The 15721-nt window shown below is 38.1% G+C and overlaps 1 protein-coding gene across 1 annotated transcript in view; it reads left to right on the top strand.

Annotated features, from left to right (window-relative positions):
• The first annotated feature begins 4138 nt into the window (after nt 1–4138).
• Nucleotides 4139–15721, top strand: part of galnt18b (UDP-N-acetyl-alpha-D-galactosamine:polypeptide N-acetylgalactosaminyltransferase 18b) — a 70707-nt gene continuing 59124 nt past the window's right edge. Inside the window, exon 1 of the mRNA XM_029428685.1 lies at nt 4139–4657. Coding sequence (XP_029284545.1) covers nt 4420–4657 — 238 coding nt within the window. The 5' untranslated portion in view covers nt 4139–4419. The remainder of the gene's footprint in view (nt 4658–15721) is intronic.

The raw sequence follows: 15721 nt of genomic DNA, 5'->3' as shown, positions 1-15721 counted from the left end.
TGGTTACTTTTGTAAATCTATACACTATATATGTGTTTACATGTGTAGATTACTATGGGTGCATTGGTGCATGCATGTCTGCATGTATAGATGTGTCAGCACAATGTAATACAGTCCTGTGGTATATTTCGTTTAAGTGTTATATATCTACCTGTGGTTATCCTGATACTAAAACTTAACAAATACTGTCAATAATCACAAACAAACAAAAGAAGAAACTGGAGAGCAGCTTCACACTTGGCACCAAAGTGACTTTATATTTATTTCAAGGGTGTAAAGATTTTTTTGAAACTCAAATTAATTGACTTTTCTCAGGCTGAATTAATTGAAAGTGATCCTGCGCCTCGGGGGAAATTTCCTTTTTCTTGTCGGTCCTCCCACCCACGGAGAGTTTGGAGTAAAGGGTCAGCCTCCCACACCATATGAAGGGTGGATTTCATTTGTGTCGACCATTTCTACCATTTAATGGGGGGATTGTGAGACAATCATTGGGTCAGCCTCAGAACGGCACCTTTTCAAGCTGGTAGGGATTCAGTGTCTTTTCTCTGCCTCGACGTGGACAACATTATCTATAATTTAGAGCAGTTAATTAAAGGCATCACTTCAGGAGGGGTCTATGTAAAAAGTATCACAATTATATACTTATCTTTTCTGCGTTGTTAAGGACTAATCCTGACATATCGAGTGTGTAGTTTGTTGATTAATGGTTGCAGTCTGCACAGCTGAGCAACTTACAGTGGTAGTGTCTGGGATGTCACAGTGATGATTACAGGATAACCTCTCACACACAGTAATTAATCAGCCCACAAGAAGAGCATTTGTCCAGACTAAATGTGACAGCTTGGCCGGGTGGATCCCTCATCGTGGGTCCCTATTATCAACCTCAAAGTGCCCCTGCGGCTGGCTCCAATTCAAAAGAAATTGCTAGAAGTTGCGGATCTAACATCTGCAGGTGTTTGTGGCTTGTCAATTAAATGTGTACAGAGCTTTGTGGTCGTCTTCTTGACAACATCCAGTGAATGTACTCACAAGAACAGGCATTGTTTTTCAGTGCTGCCCTTCAAACAGAGAAGAGTGTCAGTGGGTAGTGATGGCCTGGTGGTCTAGTGGTACGGCATCCAAATACAATACCAGATGGTTCAATACAAGGGCTCCCACCATTGAGCCCCTGAGCAAGGTACTTTCACCCTGAGTTGCTCCAGGGGGACTGTCCCTGTAGTTAGTTCACTGTAAGTTGCTCTGTATGAGAGCATCTGCTAAATGACCTGTACTGTCATAAATAACATGAACAAAGTGAAAGTAGAGATGAAACTACTCACCAATGACATCATCACTCTGTTAGTTCAGAAAACAAGTTCATCTTTGAATCGTCTGGTGATTTAGCTGAGATTTTCTCATTATAATTTCAATCCATTTTAATTGTGTTCATGTCTACACAGTGCACAGTGTGCAGTTTGAAAAGCATCACACAGGCCATTTGAAGACAGTGGAGGGCATTATCCCAAGATTTGATTAGAGTAATTAAATGTTTCTCAGATATCAATGAAATATTCCTCCAGCTCACAAAGTATATTTTAGGTGATCTGAAAGTGAAATATGGTCCCCAAAGACCCACCGTGTGAGGAAACTGGTGCAGGGTTGAATATTTGGCTCGATAATTATCTGATGAATGAAGACATTTTCTTGATTAACCATTTGGCCAATAAAATGTCAGAAAATTGGGAAAAATACCCACAATGTTCTAGAGCAAAAATAATTAGTTGATTGATCCATTAGTCAGCTGACATGAAATGGTCTGAGGTGAATGGTTTATGGTCATTTTCAAAGAAAAATGGCAAACACTCTCTGGTTCCAGGTTATTAAATGTAAGGATTTGCTGCTTTTCTATGTTATATTGTTGCAAACTTAATATGTCTACTACTAATATGTCACATTGGGCTCTGAAAAAAGAGTGATTGATGTTTCTGACAATTCATTCATAGACCAAGTGACTAATCAATTAAACAAGAAAATAGCTGGCAGAATAATTGATAATAAAAAAATAATTGTCAGACCAAGCTGACGTCTTCCAACCCACAGTCCCCAAGATATTCAATTTACAGAGACTTAAAATCCTCACAATAGAGAAGCTCAAACTAGGAAATGTTTGACTGAGAAGAACACTTGCATTTTATTTAAACATTTAATCGATTAGATTGCGGATTACTCTTCTCAATTGTTCAATTAATTGATAAATGTATTTAGCACTAGCTGAATACATAACTAGAAATTGCATCCTCGTCTATAGTTAGCATTTCAACCTTTTTTAATGGAACTTCAGTAAAAGTTTGTACCATCAACTGGAGGGCACAAAATCCAACAAACTTTAGTTTATTGACTTCCAATAGAATCTTAAAATGAGATGAAATGAGCAAAAACAGTGAGTAAACGTTTTCATCACATCAATGTAACTAAGAAATAGAAAAGCCTTCATACTGCAAACTAAAGAAAATACCTTTTTTGCAATCTGGCAGGTCTGTTAGCTGAGATGAATGGGCAGCATGCTCCTGCATTGATCATCTCACAGCCATAAGTGTCGGTGAGCAGAACGAGGAGGTGGCCTGTCATTAGATCTGGATATATGGAGGAAAGGGTAAATGAGGTAACTCTGATGCTCTTTGACTGACAAAATAAATGACAGACAGTTATTAATGCCGAAACATGTTTTTAATTTGAAGCCATAAATATGCACTGATGTTTAAAATAATCAGATGAAAAGTTTTTTCTTTTTAATGGCAGCATATTCGCAGCTGATTCATTTTGTTCTGTCTCTATAATCACAGTGTATGATAGTTGGCCACAAAGATGACAATGTATTTTGCTCTGAAAAGGCTGTGATTGTTGATATTACTGCAAACAAAGATGTTTTTCAGTGTTTGTGTTGTTTTCTTTCCCAATCACACTTCACAAACATGCTGTAGTCATTCAGAGATATATTTGGAAATAATATTAATCATATTAATGCTGTTTATTCCATGTATTGATGTAACATTTATTTTCACATCATCAGATATGGCAGCCTGCTGTGTTGTCTGGCAGATTGAATGACAAAGGATGCTATTTGAAAAATACTCATGTAGCGAAGATGATACTGGAAATAATTGTCAAAACACAAAATTATTTCATGTTTTTAAAGAGTAGGAAGACGGCTTGTTAGAAATGACAAGTCAACCAACCTCAGATACAGAAAAGAAAACACATAGAGGCTCTGCTGCAGCAAACATACACTCCTGCGGGAGAATCAGTGCATGGTATTTTGAGAGTGAACATGGGCAAAACCTTCTTCTGAATGGCTACATTTTAAGTTTATAGCCATATAATGAGTCGCCATTTGGCTGCAGAAATATGCAAATAGGCCTAGACACCTCCAAACATAAAATGCCATGATTTAACAAAGATCTCCTCATGCCAGAAAAAGGTGACCTATACAAAGCAAAAACAATGCAAATTTGCCTCTAAAGTATTCATGATCAACATTTGATTTCCAGTCTGGTAGAAATGTATTACGTTGTTTCACCAGGTTAAGGTTCTGCAGGTCTGCAGGCTCTGTGTGTCTGCAGTAGCCTGTTTGTGCCCTTTGAGCAGGTCTGCAGTAATTAGCAGGTAGACTATATTCGCCTGCACTGGTCTAATTACAGCAGCGTGCAGCCTCTTCACTGCATCCTCCTCACAGTGAGCTCAGCTGGACCAGAGCCAGACCTATAACATGACCCCACCACACCTTCATTTCTCATGGCCACCCCATTGTCTCTATCGCGTGGCTCTATCCAGTATTGCAGCAAGAAATCTACTGATTCATGTTCGTTTAAGTGTTTTCTACTCGTGCTGTGAAAGAATAACCAACACACTCTCAAAGATCCAGCTGGATTTGACTCACTGTGTCAGGAAAGAAATCCACACATCAAATTAACAGTTTAAGGTCGGTGTGGCGCAAATATGTCACTGTTTGGACATAAATAGGTTATACCACTTTGTGTCCTGGGCTATGGAAATAGTCCGGTCAGATCCACTGTCACAGTGAATCAGTGCGCAGCGGGGAGCGTGCAGCACGGCGGCTGTCAGTCCTCACCATCCCTCCCATTGGCTGCAGCAGGATGCTCGGTGTCTCTCCGGTTTCCTTGATCCTCACATGCAACTAGAGCCGACGCAGGTTCGCAATGGAGCGAGAGGGGGAACCTTCACCTGTAGATATTTGACATTAACCTATTTCACCAGCGCCAAAAAAGCACACGGCACTTTTGAAGTAAAGGATCCGCGCTTCGAATATCGCATCGCTGCACAGTCGCTGGAAATAACTTAATTATTCCAGTTTTTGCGGACGACTGTCGCCCTGTCCTCCGGTTTGAAGGAATACTGCAGGCTGTATGGAGGGATGTCGGCATGGCTTGCACCAGGAGAACCAAAACTTTGGTGTCCACATGCGTGATACTGAGCGGCATGACCAACATTGTTTGTCTGCTCTACGTCGGATGGGTTACTAATTACATCGCCAATATTTACATCAAAGTTCCGATGCCTCTACCGGAGAGAAAGTTAGAGGGGGACAAAAGAGGTGACACTCTTCGGATCATGGAGAGGCTTGATCGGCTGGAGAGTGTGGTCAACCAGCACATACAAGGTAAATAAATCCTTCATCATTTTAACTAACTTTACCTGCACCTAAAGCATCTGGGCTCCATCAAAAGAAAGTTGTAATGTGCGAATGGCTTTACTTATAGTGTGGATTCACAACGAGATGTGTTTGCATTGTCTGTTTTTGGAAATGAATACAGAAGGAACTTCTTTTGTCTGTTAAAGATCAGGTTATTTAGAGGTGTGATAGAGGACAAAGGACTGTAAAAAAAAAGAAGAAGCTGCATGTCCCTATGAGAAGGATTAGTACAGTGAGGCAACATATTTTGAAAAGGCACTACATGATTTGTTATAAGTAAGCTGCAATATAAGAATATCTTATTATAATTCTTAGATATATAGGTACAATTTAGATGAAGTATTACCATTGAGTGCAATTAAAGTATACAACATTGTTCTCCTGATTTATTGACAGTGAAATAATCTCATATCACATTCATTTATACTGTTACATATATGCATGTGCCTTCATTAAGGTTCATTTAAATGTTGGGTTATGCTGACACCAGCTGCACATTCTTTACAAAAGCACACAACATGAAGACCACTATTATCTTGAATTGCACTCCACCTGGAAATGTAGTGTAACAGAACATTATGCGTCCTTATTGAGAGCCGGAATCCAATAAAGTGCAGGCAGTAGAAAAATTCTACATTAAAATGAGGTGAATTGTTCAGATTCCACGCAGGAGTCTGATTATTATTACCAATAGGTTGCAAGGATCATTTTCCACTTTTATCAAAGTTAAATAGAAATATTTATTAAACATGTTTTTTCTTCTTTATTTAACTCAAACTTGTTCCTTACTTTAAGGAATTTATCGAATCCATTTTCTCAAATTCCTTCAAGCCTCTCCTGCACTCCTGGTGTACAGTTACTTTACACTTGATTACACACACACTGTTAATTTTCTCCCCTCTGTCTCTTTTTAAAAGAGCTATTCTTGTCATCACAGGGGGGCTCATTTTGGGCAGGTCCCAATCTGAAATGGCACAGAGCATAATGCAGAAGTGAAATGCAGAAAGAAATCTACTCATGCTGCTTTGAGCAATAAGGGCTCTGTGCTAAGCTCGGGTAAACATTCCTCCTGGAGGCAGGTCTCCATTTCAGCTTGGCACCCGTAGGCATCTGCAGGGCGGAGCTTTCTTCAGGTGACTTAACACCAAAGTACATGTTTCAACTTTTTCTATTCCTCTAACAGAAAAGGTAATTTCATGCTAGATTTAAAAACCTTAGCATGTTCTGGAAACATACAGTGATTTTCCACTTTAGAAAGCTTTCATCTAACAGTAAAGGCAATTATAAAAAAGATTACTCTTAAAAAAAGGTCTGCCTGCAGCACCTCTAAAGCTCACTAATTAACACATAATAACTCGGAACTTACTGCACCGGGCCAAAATAGACATATAACCCCCCGTAAAACCACAACGTGTCTTTTTTACACTTTGGTTTTGTACGCATTAAACAATCAAGATATAACGTGTCAATTAGTGAGCTTTAGAGGTTCTGGTAGGTGGATATTTGATATTTGGAGAGAGCCAGGCTAGCTCTTTCCCCCTATTTCCAGTCTGTATGCTAAGCTAAGCTAACCGTTTGCTGGCTATCGCTTCACATTTACCGTAAAGACATGAGAATAGCATCAATCTACTCATTTATCTTTTTCCCAAAATATCAAATTCATCCTTTAGGATTCAGCTGTGGCTAATTGTCTTTTTACGCCACTTTTAAAATTAGGACAGTCATTCTGTAGGTAATTAAAAATAAATAAAAGTATCAAACATTTTCACTTTATTGCACTCCTTCAGCCAGCATCATTATTGGCTGCTTTGGGTATTTGTAGTCCCATTAATACCAATAAATACAGTAAATCTCAATGAGTTTGGGAACATAGCGCCGTTGACTTCAGAAGCTGTTAAGGCTAATGCTGGAGGAGACTGTTGATGTCATATCGGTGCACATTTGCAACGATAAAAACGGTTCCAACAAAGTGACCTGTCACTTAAGTACGAGCCATATTGTCTGGATTTCCCTGATAATTTCTCTTAATGCATTTGCTGCAAATAGAGACCCATAATCTGAGTCTGTAAGTGGCCGACGGCGTCAACAGTCAGAGAGCTTCGGGCAGAGCCAGAGTCATTAGTGCATTTACGACATTTCTAAAAATACATCTTCCTCCTATATCACGTTGCGAGACAAGTGCAGAAATTGTATATTCTAGCTCCTGCATATAGTTCAGCACTGTGACTGGCACACTCACTGTAGAGGTTCCTGGTGTACTATTCACACAACCAGATGCACTTAATTTTAGTGCACTATAAGACGAACATGAGTTCAGTCAGATGAGATGTCTCTGGTGTCAGCGTCACACTTGGGGATGAGACAGAATTATTCCACTTCTCTAACTCTGCGATTAAGTTAAGTTGCCTGTTACCAGGACAAAACAACGTGGCAACTGCACATAAAGTGGCTGAGCCCTTTGTTGTATTAAGTAGTACAGTCAGCCAAGGAACATTTATTGCAAAGTTGGACTGAGCAGGTTCACACACGCCCACCATGAGGGCTGTTTGCTGCACTCTGTGCATGTTATTGCACTAGGGGCCGTCTGAAGAAGACCATATCAGCTTTTACTTCAAAATCCAAATCATTGGAGTACTTTATGTTTGCATAAACAGTCAATTAATATTTCTTATGCCCTGTAACATGGTGATGATATATACATGGAATTGTGTATATCAGTACAAATTCCACATAGTCTTGTTTAATTGTTTTTGCTTTGTTATTAAAAGTGTTGATCTTCTTCTATTTATTGGGTGTAAATAAATATAAATCATAAAAAAACAGTATTGAATTGAAGTGCGCTGCAACTTACAATTATTTTTGTTATTTCACAGTCTGTCGACCATTGTCTTGTTTAACTTAATTTAATCTATGAAACGTTAAAAAGATGAAGTGGCTCGTGAAATGTGATGTCTTCTAATTGACTTGTCCGACTATCATTCCAAAACATGAAGATATACAATCTTGATTAATTTTCTTTAGCCGTACAACTTCGAATCCTCAGTGATTCCTGTAACAGCGGTTGTTTATGCTGACAAAGCTAAAAATCAAAATCAAATTAAAAGTATACGTATGTGTAATTGCGATAACTATATTGTAAATGCAGACAGTATAATTTATGTGTATGAATGTATGGTGTGACTTACATGCTGTTTTAATTATTAAAAAGCAGCTTGTTTCATGGCTGGCTTCGACCTCTGGGGTTGTGTGTTACCAGCGTGTAGTCAGATTGAATGACCAGGACTGTGAGAGGCAGTCGTTAACACAGTGCTGATTTAGCTGTAAATGATAGCGACAGTTCCCAAGATTGCTTCAAGCTAATCCACCCGTCAAGTCAATTGAGAAGCTCAGAAAATCAGCATTTCCGTTGATGCTCAGAGGACAGTTACATTTGGATATTTATCTGATGGGACTTTCCAAAGCCACAATGTAGAATAAATGAGGGACATTTAAGAGCGGTGAAAGCGCATGTAAATACAGGGATGTGTGCAGGTGTTTGTGTGCGTGCTTGTGCATGCAGGCTGTGGTATGCGGCTCAGAAAAGCACAAGTTACACTCGCACTTCCATGTCCTTTGAAAGCGCTCAATCCTTTGGGAGAAAGAACAGTTAAAAGACTCATTTGGTACAGTTTTAGTTTTAAAAGGCGTTTAAATACCCTTTTTTCTAATGTTCTTTTTTTCTCTTTACTACTTACATGTTAATAGATATAAGAGATGTCTAAATGGGTACACTGAAGGTATTAAATATATATTAAATACAAAGCTATCAAGGCATAATCAGTATTTATTGACTTGAATACACCCACTACTGGCAGAAAAGGGGAAGAAAATCTCTGTTTTTAAAATGGGCTTCATGTGCAGAAAACGACAGCATTTGCTTACGGTGTTGATTGGGCTGTTACATTCTGTCGCGTATCTTCTCCTGCAACACATTTTCATTTGGCAGCTTGAGAGCTCATTTTCTTTTTTTTCATTACTTTTTCTTAAAGATGCTGCACGATGGTAGATTTATTTCATAGGATATTTAGTCATTTTTCTGTCGAATATAAAAGATGAGCATTATGTAAGTCTTATGTCTTTTGTTGAAAGGGCGTATTTACCAAAACTAAAAAAGAAATTAGGGATGCCCTTCTCTCTTAATTGAATTGATGGCGTCTTACTTACTATAGTGGCACAACACAATCAGTCAGAAGACGAGTGTGTGTGTGTCTCATTAAGGTGAATGAGGGGCAGTAGCAGCTGAAGACTGCTGCTGTGTGCCAAGTAATCATTTCCAGGAAATATATATATTATACACTCGGTGGCTACTTCATTAGGTACACCTGTTACATTTAATGCAATACAATATAACAGTTCACCCATGAGAAAAATAATATTGTTAAGGAAGACCGTGGAGAAGAAGCGCTGCTGGGTCTTTGTGGATCACATACAGGCGCTCTTTGAAAATAATCAAAGGCACACTACAGGGTTTGTGCAAAATTAAAATGCCTTTATTTTACATGGCAATATGTTTTTGAAATGACCAACGTGTTGACTGACTCCATCAGGGTCCCGGATTTCACTATAATTCAGTCCTGTACAACTAACTCAAGCAACGTTAATATGGAACTTAAGGCCTTTGCGCACCAAGTCTGTATTTTCGTAGCCTATGCGGTTTTTTTAATCCATCATCTACTTGATTACTACTCGATTTGTTTCATTATGCGTTTTATTGTGAAAATGTGTATAGCTTTAGTCCCTAACAGCGCTACTGAACGAATGACATTTGGAAGAAGCTATCATCACAATCACTACTGTATAATCTTCAAACATACTTTGTTTTGCCATCACGCCCGATTAAGCTGTTCTGCAATCACCTGCCACAATCTAAGTTTAAATTTAGTTTGAAAAAACTAATTGTATTTCTGTATTTAGTACTTAATTGGCTTTTGCTTATTTGAAGCTATTGTAATGCACTTAAAATGATTTGACGGATGTGAAAAAATGCAGAACGTCTAACCTGTTCCGAAAACTTTAATGACACACGAACGTTTTGGAGTTTGTTTGATATCATAATTGATGCAACGTGAGGTCTTATTTCTTTTTAAATGAGCAACAATGTTGGACGATAAACATGGACTTGGTGTGCAAAGGCTTTTAGACTGCATTGTTGACTGTTATATTAGAGTTGGACCGATAGCTACAGAATTTATAATACCAATATTGATATTTGAGAGTTCAACAATGCATCGAGTCAACAGCCATGCTAGCTAAATGCTAATGTCAGCAGGCTAACATGCTCACAACAACAATGCTAACTCATTAATTTCTAGGATGCACATGTATGTGCGTTTATGTAGGTAACCCTATACACCATCCTACCAATGGTTTCACACTTTTCCACTGATCAACAGGGGGTGGGTAGCACGCCAAGATAGGCTGCAAAGTGCCTACTTTTGTTTTATTTGGAAGGAAATGCCTTCAACACGTTTGGTAGATCTCAAGAATACACACAATGAGTTGTGGTAAGTAATTATCACAACTCACCAAGTACAGCTGAGACTGATGGGAGTTTCATCAATTGTGTCTCAATTTTGAGATTTGGGGTATTTTACAGTTAAAAAAGCACCGGTGCTCTCTTGTGGCCAAACTAAGTTTCTAAATGACTTCAAACATATCTTTGGCATTTCTTTACTGCGGTTTCACATGATATATCGACATACATTGATCTGTGACAAACTCATATCGGCTGATATCGGCTGGCTGATTTATCAGGCTCCACTAGATTATATCATTAAATAAAAACATTTATTGAGAGAATATTTCCGTCTTGTTAGGTTGGCAGAATTTCATGACTTATTCAGTTAGCAGTCAGGTAGGACACTGGGCATATTTAGAGAGAGAGAGAGAGATGTATGCAAATTTGAGTGCTTTTAATAGACCAACCTCCTTAAAGGTTTTTGTGAAATCATCACAGATCGTGCTTATCAAGCCTTGGCATCTGTTGAAAAAGAGTAAAGAGAAGATGCTCTACTGTTCTTCATAACTGATAAATAAGAAATAAATGTAACCATGGCCTCTATTAACATTCTGCTGTAGATATACTACATCGGACTCATCTGTCAGCACTCCCAGTTTGCAGCCTTTAGGCAGGGATGCAGACGGTGTGAGAGAGAGCGAGAGAGAGTATCTAGGGTGAGGACCGGGAATATAAAATGGGAAGATATTCTCGGTGTTGATTCCAATAAATTGAGAATTTATTGAAATACAGAGATATGAATGCACTGGAGAATGTTTGGTAATGAAAACAATTAATTATTCTGACTCCAGGGGGCAAAGTCATCACGATGAGAATAAATTAGACGTGTAAAAGCCTCTTACGAGAGTGTCGATTCAAAGGTTGTCCCCTGACAATTTCCACTAAATAGATCAGTTCACTATTGCAAATGTTCTCAGTGTAGTTTATTCCCCACTGATTTTCTGTAGCCACAACAAAAAAATGGAAACGAGTAACAACCTTGTAAGTCAGACTGAAATCTGGTTTAGCTGTGACTGTATGAGATTTACATCGCAGCTCAAGATGACAACAAGCCATTTATCTGTATACAGTGATACACAGTGATGTACTGATATGAACTTCACTGCTCGGAGTCGGTTAAGGAAACACTATAAATGTTCTCGAGATAAGTTTACAGCTACATAGGGCTGTCACAATTATGAGATTTTAGTCTAGAATTAATTGCGATTGACAATTTATCGCCTTTTTTTGTTAATGTTATGCCACGCAAGGTTCTGTTGTGTTTGGCTTTTCAACCAGACCTAAATCCATGTTATTAATGTCAAGGGCTTGGCTACTCATCGGCAATGGTGTCAATTAATCTTAAAATAGTTTGCTTAAACAATGTTTCACCTCTCGCCCTGTTGCACATAGATTTATTTTACTAAAACTGTTGTGTTGGCCGACCAAATGCAACGTCTCCCCTTTGCGCATGCGTTGTGGTTGTGATTGACTTTTCATCCAGTTTTAAGCCACATTTTTACGATACACTTTTAAAAATCTTGGTTGTTTTTAACTTTATTTTGACTGGATGAAGGATTTTAGTCATTTAGGATCTTAAGTTATCAGAGTAACCAGCTAAGAAAACGTTAACAGCAATCGAACAGCATCAGAGAAACACTGATTTTTAACCTGAAACTACTTTATTCAGTGTTTTTACCAGTTTTTATCACCAGTTCTGTTTGTTTTGAAGAGGAGGCCTCTGTGGATAATTCGTCTCATGGTAAAAAGCTGAAAGAATCCTAACCAGGAGCAGCTGACTACAATTGTCACCACCAAACTCAGTCTTATGTTTTGTTTGAAAGACCCCCAGTGGCAAACAATTGACCCACATTACTCTTATAACACCATGTTTCCATCCAAACATTTCTATGTGAATTATTTAATTAGAAAAGCTGGATGGAAGCGACAACTGCAGCATAATCTTTCCCCAGCTGTCAAACGCACTGCTGCATCCATAGGGGAGCCACTCTGCTGTAAATCAGAATATACTGTACATTATCGGCAACTCTCTGTCATCATCTTGCTTGGGAAAGCATCATATATGGTCTCATGTGAGCTGAAACAGAACCTGTCCAACAGCAGTACTATCTAGACAGCCAAGCTCTCATTTTCCATGTTTTTTTCCCTGACAGGAGCCTTGTGCTCAGGCAGACACTTAATTTACACCGCTGATGAAAGGGCACATCATTTATTTTGCTGCCACATATTTAACATGTGATAAATTGTGATTTGCCGGCAGCAGCATTCAAAGATGTTTGACCAGTACGGGAAAACTCATGGAGCTCCAGTAAAGGCAACAGCGGAAGGGACAAATTGAAGTGCTTTGTTGCTTCATGCCTTCTAGATTTGTCAGCAGATGTTTTTTCAATCCTCCTCTGCACTTTCTTTCTCATATTTAATGGTACTAAGTGAGGAAGCGTGCTATGGTTCTAACACACCCATGCCATTATGTACAAAGTGTTTTCATCTGCTGTATGAACAAGTGGAGACATTTTCACATGCAGTAGAGCACAGTAGTTTCTCTTTTCTGAGTTAAAACCACATCATGCTCTAATCTGCCGCCACACATTTTCAAATCCATTGTATCATTTTTACTAAGTTGTTTGCCTCTTTTCAAGGGTGAAGCTGCAGAAATGTTATGCCAAAAAACAAAGGAACAAACAATAAATAATAAAAGCATTTTCTTCACAGATTTATGTCTGAAAGAGCATTTAATCAAATGGACTTTTTAATAAATAAAACATTCAGAAGCTAGATGAGTGAATGAAACATTTAATTTAATCAATTTTGTAGAAGAAAATGATTACGGTTAATAGCTTCCCATATTGTAATATTAATCAGTGTTGTAATAAACACATAGACTTACTGTGTCATATTTGTCATATATTGTATGAGCTTGTTCATCCCTCTCTTATTTGCAGTAAAAAGCCATTATTAGACTGATCATTTGGTTCTAACAATGTTAAGTCCCTTTACTACCAAACCCATCACAGTTTAATTCTCATAGCAGTGTGAAGTGGTAACTGAGCGTGGGCACTTCTTACAAACAGCACCTTGTGTTACGTCACCTACATCAGCAATTACACGATTATGGAAAATAACAAATATTTGAATTATTGACTAATCTGCAGATTAATTTCCTGCTCAACTGATAGATTCCAATGTAAAAAATGTTTTTTCTTTTTTTTTAATCCATTTTACTTTCACATACTACTACTACTACGGGCCCACATAAGAAGACAAAGAATAAATGCATACACTTGAGGAAGTGGAATTTTCTATGCTTTTTTATACCTAAAAACGGCAAACAATGAATTGATTACCGGAGTAGTTCATGGTGAGTTTTCTGTTGATTGACTAATGGACTTCTCGATTCATCTCTAAACACAGTCCTACAAAAGTGAGGATAACAGTGAAGAGAACAGGGACCGGTCAAAACAGCAGATCTAAAGAGCGAGTGTGCATGCACGCCGTTACCAGCTTCTTCACATCAGTTCAATTCAATAAAGCTTTACTGTCCCCAGAGGGCAATTCTGGTCAAGCAAAAAATAAAACATGGGAACATACAATCACTAACAAAAACACTTTCAAGAACAGCAACAATAAACATACTGTACACACAGAAGCACACGAGTACTGTAAACAACAAGTAACAGCAAATATGCTGAATACACTGTAAAGTAACGTCACACGTGTAACGGTCTGAGCCGTGTTTTATATAAGAAATACATACAACGTACATACAGTGAGTGTTGGAAAGGACACAAAGAAATGTGTTTTATTTATTGTGGGGAATTATTCAGTATGAAAATGAAGTGCCAGTACACATAGCGAATCTGTTCACAGTTTAAAACAAAACGTGAATATAATTCAATGAAATTCTAAACGTGAGTTGTGTTAACAGAAACAACGTTTTTCATGCATTATGCCAAAGCTGCATTTTTTCCATTCTGCAGTTCACTCTATAAGACAGCTGACTTCAGCTGTCAGTATTAGATTTGTCTTTATTGAGTCAGCTGGTGTTGGTGCGAGGTTATGATGGGGGAGGGTGGGGATGGATTACAGGATGAGACTCCATGAGACAAGAGAATTATCGTGGCCTCGAAACGAGATTCATCAACGCTAACTATAATTGAGATCTTCTATCAAAATACATTTTCCCGACCTTCACTCATCATTAATCCATCTCTGCTATAGAAGAATCACCAACTGTAGTTATCTGCCACGAAGCATTGCATTTTGAATCCAGAAAAAAACAGACAGGAATGGATGTTAGGCTGTTGAGGGACTTTAAACCTCAGATGTCCGAGCATCCTTGAATGCACCACCGATGTACATTTTAATCTCTTTTGCTTGGGATCCCCCTGTGATTTGTATGAATTTCAGAGGTTGTCTATGTTCTTTATCCTGTGTAAATCTGCAGGATTAATCTGGAAAATAACAAATGAAAAGGACAGGATTTATTTATTTCTCTAGAGGAGGTTGGGCGATGTTAATATTACATGGATTTAACAGTGTCAAGCCTGTATATGCATATGTGATATGATGTTTTGCAATGCCCGACTAAATAATTACAGTCCCAATTTATAGCTGTTTTCTACAGTGAATTTGTTGGTTTTCTCATGAACCAACAGCCAAAAATGAAGTAAAAACTAGAAGAAAATATGGTGTTTCTGTTTGTTTCATGTATTAATTGGAGTCTTCTCATCGCTCCACACAGATCGTCTCCCCAGAGTAGTGGAAGCGTCAGTTGACATTTAAGTCACATGCTTCATGTACGTCATGAGTTATTCACTAAGTCTGGTACACACTTTATCGTATTTTGCTTTTATCGATACACCAACGTTTCCACCTTTTGCCAAGCGTAAAAACTTTGTTGCAATATTTCGTCTTTTAACAATCATCTTTTATGTGCATATTGAAACAGGTGAATATAAACTTCTACACATTTACAGACATCCAAGTCTCTCGTCCTCCACATCGGCTTCGCTCATCCTAATGAATATTCTGTGACTATCATTTTTATTTTAACATGGCCGACCTACAGAGGTGAAATAAGCTAGATTTATCTAACTAACACACTCACAACATGCGCCTTTTTATTACGTGGATAAACGTAAACTATTGTGTAGGTTTGCTTGTATGGGGAAAGTATCAAATTGATGTAAGTAGTAAGATTCTGCTACTGAAATTCTTTACATGAAAATCCAAAGTGAGATCCACTTCCTGTACTCCTGAAGTTTTTATGACTCTTTTAGATTTTAAATCATTGAGAAAAACGTAATATCATGTTCGTGGAATAAAGAGGTTGTAAAAGAGTTTTATTCCCCGAGTTCTCAAACCACTCAACCTTTTCCTCACAGGACTAAATTTAAGACTCTGTCGCTGTCAAAGAGCATTTTTAGTATCTGTAAAATGTATCTTCATGACTCAGATATCCTCTGCTGTTTCTG

This window comes from Cottoperca gobio, chromosome 3, assembly GCF_900634415.1.
Source record: "Cottoperca gobio chromosome 3, fCotGob3.1, whole genome shotgun sequence".
Lineage (NCBI taxonomy): Eukaryota > Metazoa > Chordata > Actinopteri > Perciformes > Bovichtidae > Cottoperca > Cottoperca gobio.
The sequence above is the reverse complement of the archived record's forward strand: the minus strand, read 5'-3'. Positions and strand labels throughout refer to the sequence as shown.